Below are 22931 nucleotides of genomic sequence, written 5' to 3' on the forward strand. Positions count from 1 at the left end.
GTATCTTAACCAATATGAATAAGAAATATATTCATTAGAAAACTGAAGTCCTGCTGGACCGGTTTGGCTCAATGGATAGAGCGTCGGCTTGGGGACTTAATGGTCCCGGGTTCGATTCCAGTCAAGGGCATGTACCTTGGTTGCGGGCATATCCCCAGTGGGGGTTGTGCAAGAGGCAGCTGATCGATGACTCTCTCTCATTGATGTTTCTAGCTCTGTATCTCTCTCCCTTCCTCTCTGTACAAAATCAATAAAATATATTGAAAAAAAAGAAAAGAAAAAAAAGAAAACTGAAGTCCTAATAAAATGATTTAATAAATAGCATAAGTAGACATTTTGTTATTTCATTTATACCCATAAAAGTAAACACAAACAAATTGTTAATTTTTTAAAATTTTCTCATTGGAACTGAATATTACCCAATATGTAAGTAAGGCCTATATTTGGGCATATAAAACACTTTAAGATAATTTATTTCTAAACGTTGAGGAAAAACTAAGTACTTTAGGTACTTTCAGTTAGCTCAATGAAAGCATGTCATATCTGGGAGGAAACTTGGGGAGTCCACCTAACTCATCTTACAGATAAAATACTGGCCCAGAGTGACTTGTCCAATGTCATTCATGACAGTAATACCTTTTCAGGTCTTCTCTCATTCAAGGGCTACCTGACCATACATGCCTTAAGAGCTGCTAAACATTTGTTATGTTCGAGGTCTTTCTATGAAGTTATAAAAGAAATGTTAAATCACTAGCAGTCTGTCTGCTATTTAAAATTCAGACTTCATGCCAGTATATCTGGAAGATTTACCTTGATGTAGGCTTAGAATGAATTAAGACCCAGAGACTAAAATCCATCATGAAACACAGTACCATAGGCTTGATCCCAAACTCTACTTTACAGATCAGTGTTTCTCAGTGTCATCTAAAGATCACCTATATTAGATTAACTTGGTCTGTACCTTAAAACTGAAAATGCCTTGATGTACTCTAAGCACATTATTCAATTTCACTCCCCAAGGGTGAGGTTCAAAAATCCACGTGGTGTTTTTTTTACAAGTTTATCTGGTGATCCTGAAGCACATTAAAATTTGAAAACTACCCAACTTTGGTTTTTAAACCCTCAGCTCTCATCTATCTGTTGCAACTGAAATCTGTAGAAGAGCACAAAGTAGAGTTACAATGTTCACAGCTTATAATAAAAACAAAGTAAAAATTGAGGTAAATGTAGTCTTTGTTCAACAAATGCTATTACTGTACTAACGTATCTATTTTTTTTTAAAGACAAACAAGGTTCATTCAAATTCATGTCACTAAGAGTAACATGTGGGACTGGAATGGTGCCCAAAAAAAGGTACAAGGATCTAAGTAAATAAACACAAAACAAGCAATTCATTATCTAGCTTTCAATCGTTGGGCATATACTCATGCTACAAAATGAAAACATAAGGAAAAATGACCTCTAAAAGCTATAAAGACAACTATTCCTTCATGAATCTCCACAGAGCTCTTCATGAGCCAATATATAAATATCCTCGGTCTTAAGGGACATATTTTTTCATGTTTAATTTATGTAGTACCTTTCTGTTAAAGTGCTAAAAGTATTTTAAAACACTTTAGATCATGTGTCTATTTTATGTTACACTGGATAATTATTTCTCTAAAGCAAATTCAATATCTAAAATTTACATGTTCTAGAGTTGACTTTTTTCTCCACTATATCTTAATATACTAGTTATTACACTCTAGCTCAGGGGTCTTCAAACTACGGCCCGTGGGCCACATGCAGCCCCCAGGGGAGTCTGATCCTGCCCGCCAGGTTTTTTGGGCAGTGAGCGCAGCCAAGGTGTTACAGTAGGAATTAGTAGTTCATATAGTCCGGCCCTCCAGCTCTCTGAGGGACCGTGATCTGGCCCCCACTTTAAAAAGTTTGAGGACCCCTGCTCTAGCTAGTCCATACAAAGATAAACATTTTATGCTGTTTAGACTACAGACAATTATTGTAACATGAAAAAAAAGTTTAAAACTGAACATGTTTGTTCAAGATATTAAGGTATTTTCTGGGTGAACAATTATTTTTTTTCTTTCTGTTTATAAGATTTATTGGTGTCGGGGACTCGTTCCTCCTCTCCATGTGGGAGTTTGTGTTGTGAGTTTCTTTCCCTCTCCCCAAGTGGGAATCTGTACTTTTTCAATAAAATTTGCACCTTTGCTAAACAAAAAACAAAAACAAAACACACACACAAAGTTTTGTTGGTGTAATATTGATTAATAAGATGATTAGGTTTCAACTGTACAATTCTATCATAAATGACTTCATATTATATTGTATTGTGTGCAACATAAAGTCAAATCTTCTTCTGTCACCATATATTTGACATCATTTACCTTTTTACTATTCATTATCCCCATTCCCTCTGGTAGCCACCATGCTATTGTCTGTGTCCATGAGTTTTTATTTGTTTTTCATGTTTGTTTGTTACTTTCAGTTTTGTATCCCACATGTCAGTGAAATCATGTGGTTCTTAACTTTTTTCTGACAGAGCTATTTCACTTAGCATTATATTCTCAAGGTCCATCCATGTTTTCAGAAATGACAGAATTTCATCTTTTCTTATGACTGAGTAATATTCCATTGTATACATGTACCATGTCTTCTTTATCTTATCATCTATTGAAGCATACTATGGAAGCAGGAACTTTTGTTGTTTCCATACTGTGGCAACCATGAATAATGTTGCAATGAACATAGGGATGCATATGTCTTTGCAAATAAATGCTTTCAAATATATATGCAGAAGGGGGGTTGCTGGGTCATATGATAAATCTATTATTAATTTTTGAGGAGCCATCAGACTGTTTTCCATAGTGGCTGTACCAGTTTACATTCCCACCAACAATGAATGAGGGCTCTTTTTCCTATACAACCTCTCCAACACTTATTACTTGCCTTGTTGATAATAGCCATTCTAACACATGTGAGGCAGTATCTCATTGTAGTTTTGATATGCATTTTTCCAATAGCTAGTGAAGCTGAACATCTTTTCATATATCTGTTGGTAATTTGAATGCCTTCTTGGGACAGGTTTCTGTTCAGGTACTCTGCCCATTTTGAAGCAGATCGTTTATTTGGTGTTGAGTTGTATGAGATCTTTTTATATTTTGGACTAGAGGCCCAGTGCATGAAATTCATACATGGGGGGAAGGGGGTACCCTCAGCCCAGCGTGCACCCTCTCCAATCCGGGGCCCCTCAGGGGATGTCCAACTGCCATTTAGGGACATCCCTCTCACAATCTAGGACCACAGGCTCCTTACTGTTCACCTGCCTGACTGCCTGATCTCACCTAACTGCCCCTCCTGCAGGCACACTGGCCCCCAAAGCATACCCCACTCCCTTCAAGGCTGGTCGCCCCATGCAGCCTGCTGCTCAGTTGTTTGGTTACCCCTCAGTAACCTCCCTGCCAGCCTGGTCACCCCAAACAGCCTGTTTGGTCATCCATTTGGTTGTTTTGGATGCGATGGTCACTTAGCCTTTTATATATATAGATATAGATATTAACCCTTTGACAAAATGATTGTTTGCAAATATCTTCTCCCATTTGACCAGTTGCCTTTTTGTTTTGTCTCTTTCTTTTGCTGTGCAGAAGATTTTTAGATTGATATAGTCCATTCACTTATTTTTGCCTTTATTTCCCTTGCTAAGTCATATTGACAAAATATTCTCTAAGATCAAGGTCCATAAGTTAAGTACCTATGTTTTCTTCTATATAACTTATGTTTCAGATCTTATATTTAGGTGTTTGATCCATTTTGAGTTAATTTTTGTATATGGGAACAGACAACAGTCTAATTTCATTCTTTTGCATATGCCTTTCCAATTTTCCCAGCACTTTTATTGAAGATGCTTTCTTTTCTCCATTATATGGTTTGGCACTTTTGTAGAACATTACTTTCCCATATACAAGTGGGTTTATTTTGGGCTCTCATTTTTGTTCCATTGTTCTGTGTGTCTGTTTTTCTTCCAATACCATGCTGTTTAGATTATTGTCACTTAGTTGTATAACTTGAAGTCAGAGAGTGTGATCTCTCTGCCTTCCTTCTGTTTATTCAGGATTGTTTTTGGCTATTTTGGGTCTTTTGTGGTTCCATATAAATTTAATAATATTTTGTATTATGTCATTAAAAATGTCATTGTAATTTTGATGTGGATTGCGTTAAGTATATATATTGTTTTGGGTAATATAGACAGTTTAAATATGTTGATTCTTTCAATCCATAAACATGGAATATGTTTCCATTTCATTGTGTTTTTTTAAGTCTCTTAATAATCCTTTATAGTTTTCAGTATATAAGTCCATCATATCCTTTGTTGGGATTGCAAAAGCAATTGTTATTTATTTCTTTTTCTGAAATTTCATCATTTATTCATTGTTTTTGTTCATTGTTTCTAATAGTTTTTTAGTGGGGTCTTTAGAGTTTCCTATGTAAAGATTTGTAAAATATTGGCCTTAAATGACACATTAGATCAAATGGACATAATTGACATTTACAGAGCCTTTCATACGGAACATCAGATTATACACTTTTCTTCAGTGCACATGGAACATTCTTAAGCATAGATAATATGTTAGACCACAAAACAAGCCTCAACAAATTTATGAAAATTAAAATCACACCAAGTGTATTCTCTGACTACAATGCTTTGAAATTAGAAATCAAGTGCAAAAAGTAAAAAAAATCAAAAACAAAAACCCACAAATATATATAGAGTAAATAGATACTAGAAAAATGACTAAATTTTATATATATATATATATATATATATATATATATATATTTTAAAAATATTATTTTATTGATTTTTTTTTTTTACAGAGAGGAAGGGAGAGGGATAGAGCGTTAGAAACATCGATGAGAGAGAAACATCAATCGGCTGCCTCTTGCACACCCCTCACTGGGGATGTGCCTGCAACCAAGGTACATGCCCTTGACCAGAATCGAACCCGGGACCTCTGAGTCCACAGGCTGATGCTCTATCCACTGAGCCAAACTGGTTAGGGCTAAATTTAATATTTTTTAAAATAATTGTGTACTACTTTCCAACTACATGTTCTTTTTCCAGCTATCTGTTGCCTTCTAGCTGACCTTAAAGAATAGAAATAGAAATAGAAAGAGAAATAGGGTCAAAATAGAAAACATGAAATCAAAACATATATAGAGACCAATAAGAATGAGAACGTGACATATCAAAACTTTTGGGATGCAGCAAAAGCAGTAATAAGAGGGAGATTTATATCATTACAGTCCTATCTCAAGAAATAAGAGTGCACTATAGGTAAATGTGCAACTTGCCTCCTTCCACAGCCACATCAAAATTACAAATAAATGACAAAACAACCACCATTAAGTACCATCTGAAATTTGGCTGAATGGAAGTGCTAAAACTAGGAAATTAAAGAAGGCAGCATACCAAGACTAGTAGAAGGGGCAGAGATAGGTAACAGGCTAGTCCCATACCCACATGTGGCAAATAAAAATCAGTAGGGATATCTGGGCTGCAGAGGTTCCCCCTGAGGAGCAGGGTCCTAGCCTCATAACCCAGGGCTCCAGTGCCAAGAAGAGAAGTGCCCATAACTTCTGACTATAAAGCCCTAGCCGGTTTGGCTCAGTGGATAGAGCGTCAGCTTGTGGACTGAAGGGTCCCAGGTTCGATTCCAGTCAAGGCACATGCCAGGGTTGCAGGCTTGAACCCCAGTTGGGGGTGTGCAAGAGGCAGCCGACCAATGACTTTCACTTATCATTGATGTTTCTATCTCTTCCTTCTTCTCTGAAATCTATAAGAATATATATTTTTTAATTAAAAAATTTATTGAAACAACAACAAAAATGCAGCAATGATTGAGGCTGAGTGAGATGGAGGCTGCTGGGGTCTTAGGCAGTATCTATTAAGTGGCTTACTCTGGACTCACTCCCTCAGAGCTGCAGCACTAGGACAGCAGCTTAAAAGGCATAAGAGACATATGGGGAGGAACTGAATTGCCTGGTATCAAAGCAAGGGCTGGAGGGGCAGCTTTCGCCTAGACAAAAGTACTATCGATAGCATAGGCCACTATTCCTTAGATGAGTCCTTCCACCACAGAGCCCACAGGCAGGAGCCATATTTGAGACTCCATCATCTTGGCTCACACTTTTGCCCTGTCCTGGTAATCCCTGAGACCTGCTACAACTGATATTTAGGCCTATCCAAGGTATCTTTAGTGGCTTTTTCATAGAAATGACCTATGATGGTTCATGTTTCATATTTTACTAAAATCTCTCAAACAAGCAGCATTTGGCCTCAGCACAATCCATGCCTCTTGCTAAGTGGCCACTCCTGGGCAACTTCAAGCCCAGCACAAGTAGCAGCCATCTACAGATTACTTTGTAGCTAATGCTGGGGAGCCTTGGGCAGAACACAGGCAGTGGCTGACCTTGGTGTGCACCTTCTAGGAGTCTCCAGAGACAGTACACCCTGTGGGCAGCTTCAGACCACATGAAAGCAGCATCCAACTACCTCCACAAGTGACACACTCAAGGGCTGGACTCAGCAGGTACCAGAACCCTGCTAAATCAGTCCTGCTCTATGGGGTGGGTCCCTGCAAAGCTAATCCTCCGCAATGATAGGAGTTTGGTGGTCTCAGTCAGTCCTTGAAGCTGATCAGCTTTGGTTAAATCCCTCCCTTTGATGTTCCAACAGCAATCAAGGCTCAGTAAGAGGAAAGTGTAAGCCCACCTGGGGGGTGAACTTTGAGTGTCCAGCTTAGGTGATTAGGGAGGCTGTGCCACTGGACACTACAGCACATCAACTACCGTAGCTCAATATACCAAGCCTGGAAGATGCAGCAGCTCTACCTAGTACATAGAAACAAAATACAGGAGGCTGACAAAATGAGGAATCACATCACAAATGAAAGAAAAGAAAAAAACTCCAGAAAAAGCACTAAAAATAATGGAGACAAGCAATCTACTAAAGGCAGAATTCAAAACACTGGTTATAAGGATGCTCAATGAATGTAAAACTCAATAGCATTAAAAAAGGACTAGTCAGAAATGAAGGATATGCTAGATGAAATGAAGAATAATTGACAGGGAGAGTAGATGAAGCAGAGAATCAAATCAGCTATTTGGAATGTATGGAAGAAAAAAGAAAACACCCAATCAGAACTGAAAAAAAAGAGGAAATACTCCCCCAAAATGAAAATAGTGTAAGGAGCCTCTGGAACAACTACAAGCATACCAAAACATTTGCATACTGGTGGTGCCTGAAGAAGAAGAGAAAGACCAAGAAATTTAAAACTTACTTGAAAAAATGATGATAGTAAACTTCCCTAACCTGGTGAAGGAAAAAGATATACAAATATAGGAAGCACAGAGAGTCTTAAACAAGAGGAACCCAAAAGATGCCCACACATCATAATTAAAACACCAAAGGTTAAAGACAAATAGACAGTCTTAAAAGTAGCAAGAGAAAAGCAGCTAGTTATGTACAAGGGAGGTCCCATAAGAATATCAGTTTATTTCTAAAAAGAAAGTTTGAAGGCCAAGAGGGATTTACAAGAAATATTCAAAGTGAGGAAAAGCAAGGACCTATAGCCAAGATTACTCTACCTAGCAAAGCTATCATTTAGAAGTGAATGATATTTAAAGAGCTTAGCAGACAGAAAAAGGTAAAGGAGTTAATCACCACCAATGTTAAAGGGTTTTCTTTAAAAAGAAGAAAAAAACTAAAGATAAAAATATGAACAATAAAATGGCAATAAATATATTCTTTGAAAAGATTAATACAATTTACAAAGCATGGCAAGACTCACTAAGGAAAAATGAGAAAAGACACCTAATAAACAAAACCAGAAATTAGAGAGAAGTTACTGTAGACATCACCAAAATACAATGGATCATACAAGAATACTATGAAGGACTGAATGCAATAAAATTCAATAACCTAGAAGAAATGGATGAGTTACTAGAAATATATAACCCTCTTAGACTGAATCATGAAGACCTGAAAAGCCTAAATAGACCGATCAATAGTGAAGAAATTAAAACAATCATCAAATACCTCCCCAAAAATAAAATTTAAAATAAGATTTAAGGACCAGGGGCCTTCACTAGTGAATTCTACCAAACAGATTTGATACCTATTCTTCATTCAAACTCTTCCAAAATATTGAAGAAGAGGCAGTGCTTCCTAACATTTTATGAGACCAGCATAATCCTGATACCAAAACCCAGCAAGGATAACACACACACACACACACACACACACACACACACACACACACACACACTGCAGACCAGTATCTTTGATGGATACAGATGCAAAAACCCTAAACAAAATATTATTAAATTTAATACAACACTTTGAAAAATAATATATGATGATCAAGTAGGGTTCACTGCAGAGCACAAAAATTGTATATACAAATCGATCAATGTAATACACCGCATTAACAAAACAAAGGATAAAAATCATAGGACCATATAAATAGGTGCAGAAGAAGAATTTGATAAGATACAACATCCATTTACTAGTATGATTAAAACACTCAATAAAATGGGTACAGAAGGAAAGTACCTCAACATAATAAAGGCAATATATGACAAATCCTCAGCTAATACCATACTCAATGGTGAAAAACTGAAAACTTTTCCTCTAAGATCAGAAATAAGACAGGGATGTCCATTCTCACCATTGTTATTCAACACAGCACTGGATGTCCTAGCCAGATCAATCAGGCAAATGAAAAAAATAAAAGGCATCCTAAATGGTAATGAAGAACAATTTCTTTATATACCCATAAAAAGTTATATAAAAGATACATGTCAGTAGATTCTTAAGAACAAATAACAAAAAGGAAAATTTAAACAGATCCTAAAATTTGATCCAATTGACTCATGTAAGTTTTAAGGTAAAAGATAACAATCGAAGACTATTTACATAGTATAATTCAGACAAGAGTATATCTTAGTATCTAACTAATAAATCCCAGAAAAAATGTTATTTAAATGTAAAAATGCACAGATAAATGATCCTCCACTTTATAAAAAAAAATTTAAAAAGCAGGTATATTCTTATTTCAATCCTAAACCAGCCTGCAGGCCTGATGTGGTTGTAAAAGATTTTATCCTCAGATAACAGGGCAGCATAGTTTATGACAACAATCTACCTAAAAACTCATTAAAGTTTTTTTCTTTTAGAGTGACATGCATTATCATCAGAGATTAATCTGATGAGTCTTTAGGTGAGCTTCATTTTTAAAAATGCAATAACAGAGGGCTTTGTTGTCATCTGATGAAAATCAATTAGAGGAGGTAAGGCCACAAGGAAAACTAAAATCACTCATCACCCACCCCCGGCAGCTGAAATGATTTGTCTTCCAAGGTTGGATGATCAGGAGCTATAGTCATATTGCAAGGAAATTAATTTAGTTTCTATATTCTGAACTCACTTTACTTGTTCTGGAGGATCTAAACACAAATTACTTTTAATCAAGGTTGATATGTTATTAACACCAAGGAGGATCTTTGAAGAATCATTTTTTAAAAATTGACTTTAGCATTTTTCACCTGTGCTTAGGGTGTAAATATATGAAGGTAACTTATATCATCCTTATTTTCTGGATTCTTTGTCCACAACAAAGCACCGAACTGAATGGCGAAGACAATATATTCCACCAAATACAGCACACATCCTAGAAAGAGAATAGGAAAATGAGAATTATGATTCTTAAGTTGAAAATTAAAGTAGCATTATTTTTTTAAAGTACCTTACATTTAATAATGGGTCTTACAGAAAAAGTACCTTGATAATTTGTTATTTTCTTTATCATGGTATTAAGAATATCTCAGAAGTAAGATTAGTGATATTCTGACACAACAGAAGTCCTCCTGCTAATAATACATTGTGGAAACCTAGAATTGTGACCAAACCAAAAGTATCCCTAAGAAAGCTCAACTTTCTCTTTCCCCAACCCTTTTCCCACCTCCCACCCCCCAACCAGCTACCAACTACCTAAGAAACACAGGCTATAAATAGTCTCAAGAGCTGATGTATAAGATCCCCTCTGCGACAAAAGTGATGACAAAGAAGTCTTAAGGAGGAAACAAACAGGGAAAACAGAGAACTGAAATTAGAGCAGTAAGTACATGAGTTAATGCTGGAGAAACACTAAGGAGTTAGCCTATCTCACGAATATAAGGGTTTGAGTTTTAATGCCCACCAAGGGAAAGGAGAGGTCTTGGGTTCCAAACAATGCAGGGAAATGGGAAAGTAGATATTCTCTCATAATGTCTGGATCCTTAAAGGACCTCAGTAAAAGTGATCTAGGGAAAAATTATTTACTAAAGAGGGAGAAAACAAAACAAAAAAATGTTTTCTCTAAAGCCATGGGTGGAGGATGATTATACATCTATTGTATGTTTATAACCAGTAGTCTGTCCTCACACAGGTTGAAAGTGTGAAATTACATTACTACATTACCCATGAAACCTTGACAAATAAAATAGCATGAAAAGTGGTTCTGGGTCAGTAGTATCCCTGGAGTCTTGGTGGAAGCAATATTATCTCAACCCAGGCCAAGTGAGATTGCCACAAATTGAGTCCCCCTATGATGAGTTTATAATCTAAAATTATACAACAGATGAAGAAACATATCTTATCCTGAGTGAGAATTAACAGACATGACAAACAGGAGAATTAGACTCTCAACAACTGTATTCAGCTAGTAAGACTATCAGACAGAGGCTATGAGTACCCTTAAAAGGTATGAGTTAAAAATGTAAGAATAATGTGGTAGAATGAATAATGTCATCACAAATGATGTTCACATTCTAATCTCTAAAACCCGTGGATATGTTCCTTTACAAAGCAAGAGAAACCAAATTAAGTATCTTGAGAAAAGAAAATTAACCTCATTATCACAGTAGATGCAATGTAGAAAATTAATTTTCTTGAGAAAGGGAAATTAACCTGATTATCCCAGTGGAAGCAATGTCATTACAAAGGTACTAAAAAAGGAAGCAGGGTGCTCAAAGTCAGAGAAGCTCATGACAGCAGTGCAACTGCAGAACAGTGGAGAGAGAACGGACCACTGGAAAACTGGTTTTGAGACAATATAATTATATCTCTGTTTTACACCATGTTCAGAATCAAATCCAGGTAGATGAAAGGCATACATATAAAAGGGGAAACTTTTAGAAAAAAAAATATAGGTGGATATATTTGGGGGCTCACGGGAAATATTTCTTTAGAAAGATACAAAAATAAAAATCATTAAAAAAAAAAAAGAAAAAAAAAAAAGAAAAAGAAAAAAGAAAAAATGGCCCAGATTCCACAATGGTGGCAGAGTAAGTGAAAACTACAGTGACATGCTCCTAAGCACAAACTAGAATTACAATAAAATACAGAAATACCATCCTTAAAAACCAACTGAATACTAGCTGGACAGAACCACTATAACCAAGGACGAAAAGTGGAGACCACACAGATACTGGTATGAAGTGAAGAGGTGCAAAAGGGCTGGGCTGGTTCAGGCAGCAGCTGAAGTTCCAGAGGGCTATCTCAGCTGTGGAGGGTTCCCACTAAGAACTCTTGGGTCTAAACCCCAAGCTGGGTTCCAAGCCCAGAGCACCAGGACTGAGAGAGTTGTCCTCAGAACATCTGGTTGTGAAAAGCAACCAGGATGCTGTGTGCCAGGGAGAGATGACTTGAAATGTAGGCAGTCTCTTTAAAAGGCCAATGCACAAAATCTTGTGTGCAGCTACTCACCTTGGACTTTGGCAAAAGGAGGGTAAAGGGACGGCAAAGGAAGGACAGAGTGGACTGGAGCAGGGTGAGCAAAAGCCAGGGTTGGGGTGCTAGGGTTAGAACTTGGAAGGCAGACATCCAGGTTTTCTGTCCTGAGTCATTCCCTCATACGTTAGAAAAACATCTTTCTCCAGTGGACCTTTACTATCCAGGTGGCTTTTGCCTGGCATTTTGGTTAAAAGATGAGGGTAATAATCAGCCTGCAGGGAGAAGCTATTGTTCCATCCAGTTGGAAAAACTCCTCCTAGCCTATGGTCTATAGCCAAAGGCTATTCAAGACTGAATAACAACCAGACTGAAGGTACAGATGGGTCTTTGGAGGCTATGATTCTCTGGCTGATCTAATTTGGGGCTATGGCTCCAAAAAGAAGACCTTGGTGAACATCTTGGTTCTTTCCAAAGGCACTCAGCCCCAGCAGAAGGAACTACAAGATGTGGATTGCTGATGCCTTCAAACAGGGTACTCGGGGCCAGTCATAAACAGCATCTGATGTTGTCCTGGACTAGAGATTGGGAGTCGTAGTAGATTTACCTGATACATAGACAAAAACCCAAACAGGCAGACAAAATAGGGAGACAAAAAAAACAAGCTCTAAATGAAAGAACAAGAGAATTTTCCAGAAGACCTAAATGAAATAGAGATAAGAAATTTATCAAACATAGAGTTCAGAATAATGATGGCAAAGATGACCAACAGCATGAGAAAAGATATAGTAAGTATGAAGAATTATATAGCACTAATAAAGAACACAGTGGAAGGAATACAGAGCAGATTAAGGGAAACTGAGGATCAGATCAGTAAATTAGAAGACAGGGTAGGAAAAAAATCACTCACTCAGAGAACAAAAAAGAAAAACAATTGAAAAATAGTAAGACAAGAGCCACCAGCAGGCAGAGGGAGCACAGGGCTGGAGGAGCTGGAGAAATCAATGGAAAAAATACCCTCAGGTAAGCATTAAACAAATTGAAAACAGTGTGGATAACAGAATTTTTATTTTTCTATTATTTTATTTAATTTATTTTAAAAAATATATTTTATTGATTTTTTTACAGAGAGGAAGGGAGAGGGATAGAGAGTTAGAATCATCGATGAGAGAGAAACATCAACCAGCCGCCACTTGCACACCCCCTTACTGGGGATGTGCCTGCAACCAATGTACATGCCCTTGACCGGAATCGAACCTGGGACCCTTCAGTCTGCAGACCAACGCTCTATCCACTGAGCCAAACCAGTTTCGGCGGATAACAGAATTTTTAAAAAAATCCTCATTTGAGGGAGAAGCCAAGATGGCAGCATAGGTAAACACCTAAACTACTGCCTCCCACCACAATTTTAAAACTACAAGTAAAGACAAAACAAACTACATCCAGAACCACAGGAAAGCTGGCTGAGTGGAAATTCTATATACAACTAGAAAGAAAGAGGAAAGCACAAGGAGAATCAGAGGAGCTGCAAAAGGCTGAGGTATGGAGAAATGCACATGGGTGGCTGAGTGCCTGGCTGGCTTTCACTAGTGGGAAGGAGACAAAAGCTCCTGACTGCACTGAACTCCAGTTCCGACTGCACCAAATCCCAGTTCCTGGTGAGACCCTAGAGATCCAGGCTTATACGGGGGGAATCTGGACTGTCCGGTGGAAACTCAGGGGAGCCACAAAAGGCAGAGGTACGGAGGTGTGCGCGTGTGTGAAGAGAGGACTGACTGCTGAGTGCGCTGCTGGCTTTCTCTAGCAGGTGGGAAATGGAAGCTACCCACTATGCTGAACTCCAGTTCCAGGTGAGAATCCGGGAATCCAGATTCATTGGGGGAGAAACTGGACTGTCTGGCAATGCGTGAAACTCGAGGGCAGCTTACCCTTAGAGGTGCTTGCAGTGATTACTAAGGGGCACTGAGACCCAGGAGCCTCATAGGGCAGGGCTGATGGGAAGCCAAGACTGTCTGTTCATCCCTGAGACTCCGCCCCATCTAAGTTGAGAACAGAGGCTTTTGCAATTTTGCAAGTCTTGTCTCATAAGGCTGTCTCCAACACAGAAGTTCTCCAGGCATAGACACAGCTGATCCTCATAGCCAATTGGCCTGGAGGTCAATTCCTCCCAGTGATACCAACAACAATTAAGACTTAACTAGAACAAGGCTGTACACAGTCCACAAAGGGGTGCACCAAGAATATCCACCTCAGGTAACTGGGGAGCTGACCCACTGGGCTATATAGGACACCTAGCACACAAAGCTACCCTACCAACTCAGGGAAGCAGTGAAAATTTGGAGACAAAGAAGCAGATCACAAACGAAAGGCATGGAGAAAAACAAATGACTGGATATAGAGTTCAAAACCATGGTTATAAGGTTTTTTAAGAATTTCCTAGAAAAGGCTGATAAATTTAGTGAGACCCTTGAGGATATGAAAACGGACCAACTAGAAATTAAACATACAGTGACTGAAATAAAAAATATTACACAAAGACCTAACAGCAGGCTAGAGGAACACAAGAATCAAGTCAAAGATTTGAAGTACAAAGAAGCAAAAAACCCCACACAAAACAAAACAAACAAACAAACAAACAAACAAACACCCAACCATAAAAGCAAAAAGCAAAAAGAATCCAAAAATATGAACATAGTGTAATAAGCCTCTGGAACACAACTTCAAGGGTACCAATATCCGAATCATGGGGGTGCCAGAAGAAGAGAGAGAGCAAGATACTAAAAACCTATTTGAAGAAATAATTATAGCAAACTTCCCCCACCTGGTGAAAGAAATAGACTAACAAGTTCAGAAAGTGCAGAGAACCCCAAACAAAGGAATCCAAAGAGGACCACACCAAGACACAATATAATTAAAATGCCAAGAGCAAAAGACAAAGAGAGAATCTTAAGAGCAGCAAGAGAAAAACAGTTAATTACCTACAAGGGAGCACCCATACGATTGTCAGATGATTTCTCAACAGAAACTGTGCAGGCCAGATGGGAGTGGCAAGAAATATTCAAAGTGATGAATAGCAAGAACCTACAACCAAGATTACTCTACCCAGAAAAGCTATCATTCAGAATTGAAGGTTAGATAAAGATCTCCACAGATAAGAAAAACCTAAAGGAATTCATCACCACCAAACCAGTATTATATGAAATGCTGAAAGGTATTCTTTAAGAAAAGGAGGAAGAAAAAGGTAAAGATAAAAACTATGAACAATAAATACATATCTATCAAAAAGTGAATCTAAAAATCAAGTGAATTAAAAATCTGATGAACAGAATAAACTGGTGAATATAATAGAATCAGGGGCATAGAAAGGGAGTGGACTGAAAATTCTCAGGGGTAAAGGGGTGTGGGAGGTGTGGGAAGAGACTGGACAAAAATCGTACAACTATGGATGAGACAGTGGGGGGGAGGTAAGGGCAGAGGGTGGGGTGGGAACTGGGTGGAGGGGAGCTATTGGGTAAAAAATAGGAACAATTGTAATAATCTGAACAATAAAGATTTATTAAATTAAAAAAATAAAATCCCCATTCAAGTATATCTTTCCATTGGAAAAAAAAAACAAAAGAAAAAACAAAAATAAAATAGGAAGACAGCTTAAGGTAACTGTGGGATAGCATGAAATGTAACAATATTCTCATAATAGGTGCTATAAGGGTAAGAAAATGAGCAAGTGATAGAAAACATGTTTGAAAAAAATAATGCCAGAAAACTTCCCTGACCTGGTGAAAAAAAAGTCACACAAGTTCAGGAGGCACTGTGAGTCCCAAGCAAGAAGAACCCAAACAGGTCCATGCCCAGACACATCATAATTAAAATGTCAAAAATTAAAGACAAAGAAAATCTTAAAGGAAACAAGACAAAAGAAACCTGTTACCTAGAAAGGAGCTCCCATAAGGTTGTCAGTTGATTTCTCATCAGGAACTCAACAGGCCAGAACGGAATGGCATGGAAGTATTCAAGGTAATGAAAAGCAAAGATCTGAAACCAAGATTACTATGTTCAGGAAAGCCATCATTCAAAGTACATGGTGAAATAGTGTCCCAGAACAACAATAACAACAAGAACAAAAAAGGCTAAAGGATTGAATACCATCAAACCAGCACTGCAAAAATGCTAAAGTTAGTGCTATCGGGAAAAAAAAAAAAAAAAAAAAAAAAAAAAATATATATATATATATATATATATATATATATATATATATATATATATATATATACACACACACACACACACATACACACACACACACACACACACACACACATATATATATATATAATATATATATATATATATATATATAGAGAGAGAGAGAGAGAGAGAGAGAGAGAGAGAGAGAGAGAGAAGGGGGGCATAGGCATAAATAATTAAAATGGCAATAAATTGGCACCTATCAATAATAACCTTAAATGTAAATAGATTAAATGCTCCAACCAAATGATGTGGAGTGGCTGAATGAATATAAAAAATTGACCCAAATATATGCTGTCTAAAGAGACCCACCTCAGAACAAAAGGCTCACACAGGATGAGAGTGAAGGGATGGGGAAAAAACTCCATGCAAATGAAAACAAACAAAAAATTGGCATAGCAATACTCCTATCTGACAAAATAGACTTCAAAATGAAGGCCATCCTAAGACACAATAAAGGTCACTACATAATACTAAAAGGATCAATCCAATAAGAGGATATAACTGTGATAAACATATATACACCAAATTTAGGAGCACCTAAATACATTTTTTTTAAAAAACAACACTTATGGAGGACTTTAAGGGAGAGATCGAGAGCAGTACAGTCATAGTATGGGACTTTAACACCCCAATGACTTCATTGGATAGCTCTTCCAGATAAAAAATCAATAAGGAAACAGTGACTCTCTAAAGGACACACTGGATCAGATGGATTTAATTGACATATAACATTTCACCTCAAAAGTGCAGAATACACATTCTTCTCAAGTTCACATAGGTCATTCTCAAAGATAGAACACATGTTAGAACACAAAAGTCTTTACAAGTTCAAGAAGATTAAAATCATATGAAGTATCTTCTCAGATCACAATGGAATGAAATTAGAAATAAACTATAATAAAAACACTCATGTTCACCATGGAATGCTATGCAGCAGTGAAAAAGGATTTCTGACTCTTTGTGATAGCATGGAGGGACCTGGAGAGTGTTATGCTATGTGTAATAAGCCAGTGAGAGAAAGCCCAGTATCACATAATCTTACTCATACGTGGAAATCTAATTACAAAATAAACTGATGAATAAAAGAGATATAAAGACATAGAAGCAAGGAACAGACTATTGAATCTCAGAGGGAAGTTAGGGGTGGGTGGATGAGTGGGAAAGATCAACCAAAGAACTTGTATGCATATATGCATAACCCATGGACTCAGATAATAGTGTAGTGAAGAACTGGGGTGGGGGTGGGTGAAGGCCACCAGGTGTTAATGGGGGGGAAAAGGGACATGTAATACTATCAACAATAAAGATTTAAAAAAATAATAAAATAAAATGTCAAATGGGTAAAAACAAACAAACAAATAAATAAAAGGGTACTTTTTGGGGAAAATTTTTGAGAAAATGAAATACTGTAAAGTTATAAACATCTGGACAACAAAGAAAGTGAAAAGAAACACCACACACTAGGAATGATATGTGCAAATATCTTAAAAATTGTGTTTTTTTTAAATATCAGTTTGAACAACAATTTGGCAGTATCAAGTAAAGTTGAAGATGTACATATCTACAGTGCAGCAATTCTACTGATAGGGATAACTATTACAAAACCTATTATACATATACTAGAGGCCAGGTGCATGATATTTGTGCACTCGGGGGTCCCTAAGTCCAGCCTGTACCTCTCACAGACTGGGAACCCTTGGGGGATGGCTGACTGACCGCAGCAGTAGGACATCCTTAGTGCTGTCTCAGAAGTGGGAGAGGCTCCTACCACCGCCAATGTGCTCACCAGCCATGAGCCTGGCTTCTGGCTGAGTGGTGCCCTCCTGGCTCTCTGACATCCCCCGAGGGGTCCCAGATTGCGGTAGGGTGCAGGCCAGGCCAAGGGACCCCACTGGTGCACAATTGGGACTGGGGAGAGATGTAGGAGGTTGGCCAATGGGGAGGGACTGTGGGAGGGCTCCAGGGCATGTCCAGCCCATCTCGCTCAGTACTGATTGGCTGGATCCAGAAGCAAGCTAATCTTCAGGTCAGAGTGTTTGGCCTCTGGTGGTCAGTGCATGTCATAGTGACTGGTCAACTGCCCCTTGGTGGTCAGTGCATGTCATATCAAGCAGTTGAGTGGCCTTAGCATATCATTAGCATATTCTGCATTGATTGGTTGAATGGCCGACCTGTTGACAGGGCACTTAGCATATTAGATTTTATTATATAGCATACCAGAAGATGGTATAAAAATACTTGTTGCTATATTGCTTTTAAACAGCATAGTATAGTTTTTACGAGGAAAGATTCTGACTGCTCGAGTTCATTTTCCGAAGTGTTCCATCTACTGGCTGTTTAACTTTTAACAAGGTATTTAGCCTCTCTGCAGCCTATTTTCTCATCTATAAGGTGAGAATGATAGCATTTACCTCATAGAAGATTCTTTGGTGGATTAAACCAGTTAATGTTTATAAAGAAGATAAACAGTGCCTGGCACGAAATAAGAATTACATAAGCATCTGTTAATTATATAAATATAAATACATATATATACACACATATATATATATATATGTTTAACTTTTAACACACATATATGTACATATATATATAAATACATATATATATGTTTAACTTTTAATGCATATACATATAATCACATGACATAACTATCCATCAACAGGAAAGTGGACAAAATAAAATGTGCTATGTTCATACGTGTAATAAAGAATTTAACCTGGTCTGGTCCACAAAGAGGTCTTGCATTAGTCCTCAACATTTGGAAAGTCAACTCTAAGTCCTAGAAATGCCAAGTCTGAAAGGAGTGCCTTGGATCATCAGAGAGTCTAACAAAATGACCATGCTAGACAGTCTTAGGATGGGGTCTCGCCATGCCAGAAAAACTAATAGTGTGATTTAGGTTGGAGGCTTTGGGTCATGTGGTATCATCAGTCAATTTCCAGTGAAGATGGAGACTGAGATCAACCCCATGGGCCATCATTCATGCCTGAGTGATGAAACTCAAATAAAAACTCGGAACACTGAAGCTCTTGCGAACATCGCTGCTTGGCCATGCTCTGTGAATATTGTTACACATCAATTCCAGAAGGGTAACACTGTCCTGAATACAAGGGAAGAGAAAAACTGGAATCTCCACTTTTAGAACACCCTTGTACTCCATCCATTGCACTTGATGACTTGACTGTTTTCAATCAATACCCATTCCCTGTAATAAAGCATAACTATGAGTGTAAGAGCCTTTAGTGAGTCCTTGGAGTTTTTCTAATGAACTATTGAACCTGAGAGGGTTTGGGGGACTTCCCCATACTTGCAGTTGGTGTCAGAATTAAGGGCAGATTTTTCGCAACTGTATCCCATAACTGTACAGTTGATTTAACATCTCACATTGTACAATGGAATATTGTAAGCAATTTAAATGAATGAATTACAGTCCAATCTATTAACATGAATAAATGGAAAAATCATAAAAAATTAATGATAAAGCAAGCTGGAGAAGAATATGTCCAGGGTAGCAATTTTCAACCTTTTTCATTTCATGGCACACATAAACTAATTACTGAAATTCTGTGACACACCAAAAAACATATATTTTTTTGCCAATCTGACAAAAATAAGTATAATTTTGATTCATTCACACTGGATGACTATTGTTGTGTTGGCTGTTGTCATGTTTTTGTTTGACAATCTAAGGGAAAAGAGGACAGTGCCCTTGATCAAATAGGTTATTGCATGTTTGAAAATTCTTGAATGTCATCAGAGGAATGGCAGCATGAGAGAGCCTCGTGGCCTCTCTAAATGAAATGTCAACAAGTTAACCAGCTAGAATTCAAAAAAGAATTCCTTGCTCAATACAGAAGCATGACTACCCTGTTTCCCCGAAAATAAGACAGTGTCTTATATTAATTTTTTCTCCCAAAGTTGCGCTAGGTCTTATTTTCAGGGGATGACTTATCTTTCCATGCGCTAGGTCTTATTTTCTGAGGATGTCTTATTTTCGGGGAAACACGGTAATAAACCCACATATTGAAACGCCTAAAGTTGGACAACTGGGAATATAGGGGGAGATGAGAAGGGAGGAAAGTGCAGACAGCACAGATGCAGCCCTGCAGCCAGAAGCTTAAGGCTAAGCCTGGAGAGGGGAGGAAGGCAGTGGTATAGGTGCTTCATTTGAATGGGAGGAACAGAGAAGTGCAGAGGGCAGTCCAGCAGAGTGAATAGTAACTGAGCCAGCAGATAACTGACACAGCATGAGGTTCCGACTTGCAGTGCTCTGCTGTTAGGGATGCTGGTGGTGTTTCAGACAAAGAAATGGAACCAAAGAGTCCTGATGGTGTGTGGACTCCCAAAACTCTCCTTCCATTGCCCCTGGAATTGGGTCGTGGGACATATTACCTGTAACCAAGAGCTATTCCAGTAGAACTGCTGTTTCCCTCTGTGACTGATACTCAGTTGGAGTGCTTGGAGTGGGACCCCAGGGAGGTCAGGGATCACCATTACAATGAGGGCAAAATAAATCCCCAGAAGTTCAGCTGTACTGTCTTACAAAAGCCATGGAGGTCAAGACTGGGATAGCACAACTGTAAAAAATAAAATAAAATAAAAAATCTTGTGATTTAGCACCATCTACTGGAAAACAGTAGAAAGACCTCTTTAAAGGAAGCTGCTGTCATTAATATGGATGGACATAAATGCATAGGCAAAGAACATCAACTATCACAAATAACCATGATAAGGATGATCAGAAAGAAAATGAAAAATCATCAGAAAGCAATCTGGGACACATGGGAATATGTGAGGTAGATAACAGAGATTTCAAGGTTTGAGTTCTGAAAATACTCAATGAGCTGTGAGAAAATGCAGACAGGCAATTCAATTCACTCAGAAAACAAAACAATGAACAAAATGAATACTATACTAAAGAGATTGAAACTTTAAAAAAGAACCAAATGGAAATCCTAGAAATGAAATATGCAATTAAGAAAATTAAGAGTGAAATATTGAGCATAGATAACAGCCAATCAGATGGAGGAAAGAATTAGTGATATCAAAGATAGGAGTCTAGAAATGATATAGAGGGAAAAAGAGACCTGGACATAAAGAAAAATGAAAAAAAAAAACAACAACAACAACAAAAAAAACTCTACAAGAACTATCTGACCCCATCAGAAAAAGAAATTCTATATAATAAAAGCCTAATATGTTAAGTGTGGTTATCTGACTGGCTGTTCAACCAATCAAAGTGTAATATGCTAATGATATGCTAAGACCGTTCAACTGCTCGCTATGACATGCACTGACCACCAGGGGGCAGATGGTCAAACCGGTAGGTTAGCTTGCTGCTGGGGTCTGGCCAACCTCCCATGTCCCTCCTGGCCCCAGTCATGCACCAATGGAGTCCTTCAGCCTGGCCTGAGTCCTCTCGCAATCCAGGGCCCCTAGGAAGATGTACAAGAGCCATTTTTGGCCTGATCCCACAGGCCAGGCCAAGGGACCCCATTGGTGCATGAATTCATGCACTGGGCCTGTAGTAATAGAATAATAGGCATTACGGAGAAGGAAGAGAGAGAGCAAGGAACAGAGAGTTTATTCAAACAAATAGGGTTAAGAATTTCCCAAACCTCTGGAAAGAACTAGATCCATAAATCCAAGAAGCAAATAGAAAACCTAGTTACCTCAATCCAAAGAGGCCTTCTCCAAGGCACTTTGTATAAAAATTGTCAAAAATTAATGACAAAGAAAAAATTCTCAAAGCAACCTGGGAAAAGAAGGAAATGGCCTACAAAGGTAAACCATCAGAATTTCATCTGCCTTCTCACCAGAAATTCTACAAGCCAGAAGAGAGTGGAACCAAATATTCAAACATCAGAAAGAGAGAAATTACCAACCATGGATAATATAATCACCAAAACCATCCTTCAAATATGAAGGAGAAATAAACATGTCCCCAAACATGCAAAAGCTAAGGTACTTTTTCAACAGAAAACCTCCATTGCAGGAAATACTCAAGGGAGTTATTCTACCCAAAACAGAGAACATAAGGTCACCACACTAAGAGTAAGATCACCAAAAATCTTAGAACCTAAACAAGGATAATCTGTGACAACAAAAACATAAAAGGCAAGGGGGTAAAGTTCTGAACTGACAAGGAGGATGAAGATCAGATGCACTCAAAAGAAAACAAGCTATGGTATATACACAAGTTTATTTTTTATAAACCTAACGTTAACCATACACAAAAACTGACAAGCCAAGAAACACAGCTTAAAATAAGAGGAAACAGCCCTAACCAGTTTGGCTCAGTGGATAGAGCGTTGGCCTGTGGACCGAAAGGTCCCAGGTTCAATTTGGGTCAAGGGCATGTACCTTGGTTGTGGGGACATCCCCAGTAGGAGGTTGTAGGAGGCAGCTGATTGATGTTTCTCTCTCATTGATGTTTCTAACTCTCTATCCTTTTCCCTTCCTCTCTGTAAAAAAATCAATACATTCTTTAAAAAGAGGAAACAGAAGATAGAAGTATACAATAACAAAAAATAAAAACAACATACAGATACACGAAGGAAAATAATCAATGAAGATACAGAGCTACCAGTAAACAAAGATATAACAGCTTTAGGAAATTCTCATATATTAATAATTACCCTAAATGTAAATGGTCTGAATTCACCAATAAAGAGGCACATAGTAACAAGAGTGGATCAACAAAACTAACCCAAACATATGCTGCCTACAAGAAACATATCTAAGCTGCAAAGACAAAAGTACATTCAAAGTAAAAGGGTAGAAAATGAACCTCCAAGCAAATAAAATCCACAAAATAGCAGGTGTAGCCACACTTATATCTGACAAAATAAATTTCAAGATAACAATGATAACATGAGGCAAAGATGAATACATTACAATGACACAGGGG

General features: G+C 37.9%; 1 protein-coding gene across 1 annotated transcript in view; it reads right to left on the reverse strand.

Annotated features, from left to right (window-relative positions):
• Positions 1-9633: 9633 nt before the first annotated feature.
• Positions 9634-22931, reverse strand: part of LOC311614624 (rab proteins geranylgeranyltransferase component A 1-like) — a 117085-nt gene continuing 103787 nt past the window's right edge. The window contains 1 exon segment of the mRNA XM_084869684.1: positions 9634-9731. Within this exon segment, the coding sequence (XP_084725810.1) occupies positions 9650-9731 (82 nt within the window). The 3' untranslated portion in view covers positions 9634-9649.

Source organism: Pipistrellus hanaki (assembly GCF_964339955.1).
Source record: "Pipistrellus hanaki genome assembly, chromosome: X".
NCBI lineage: Eukaryota > Metazoa > Chordata > Mammalia > Chiroptera > Vespertilionidae > Pipistrellus > Pipistrellus hanaki.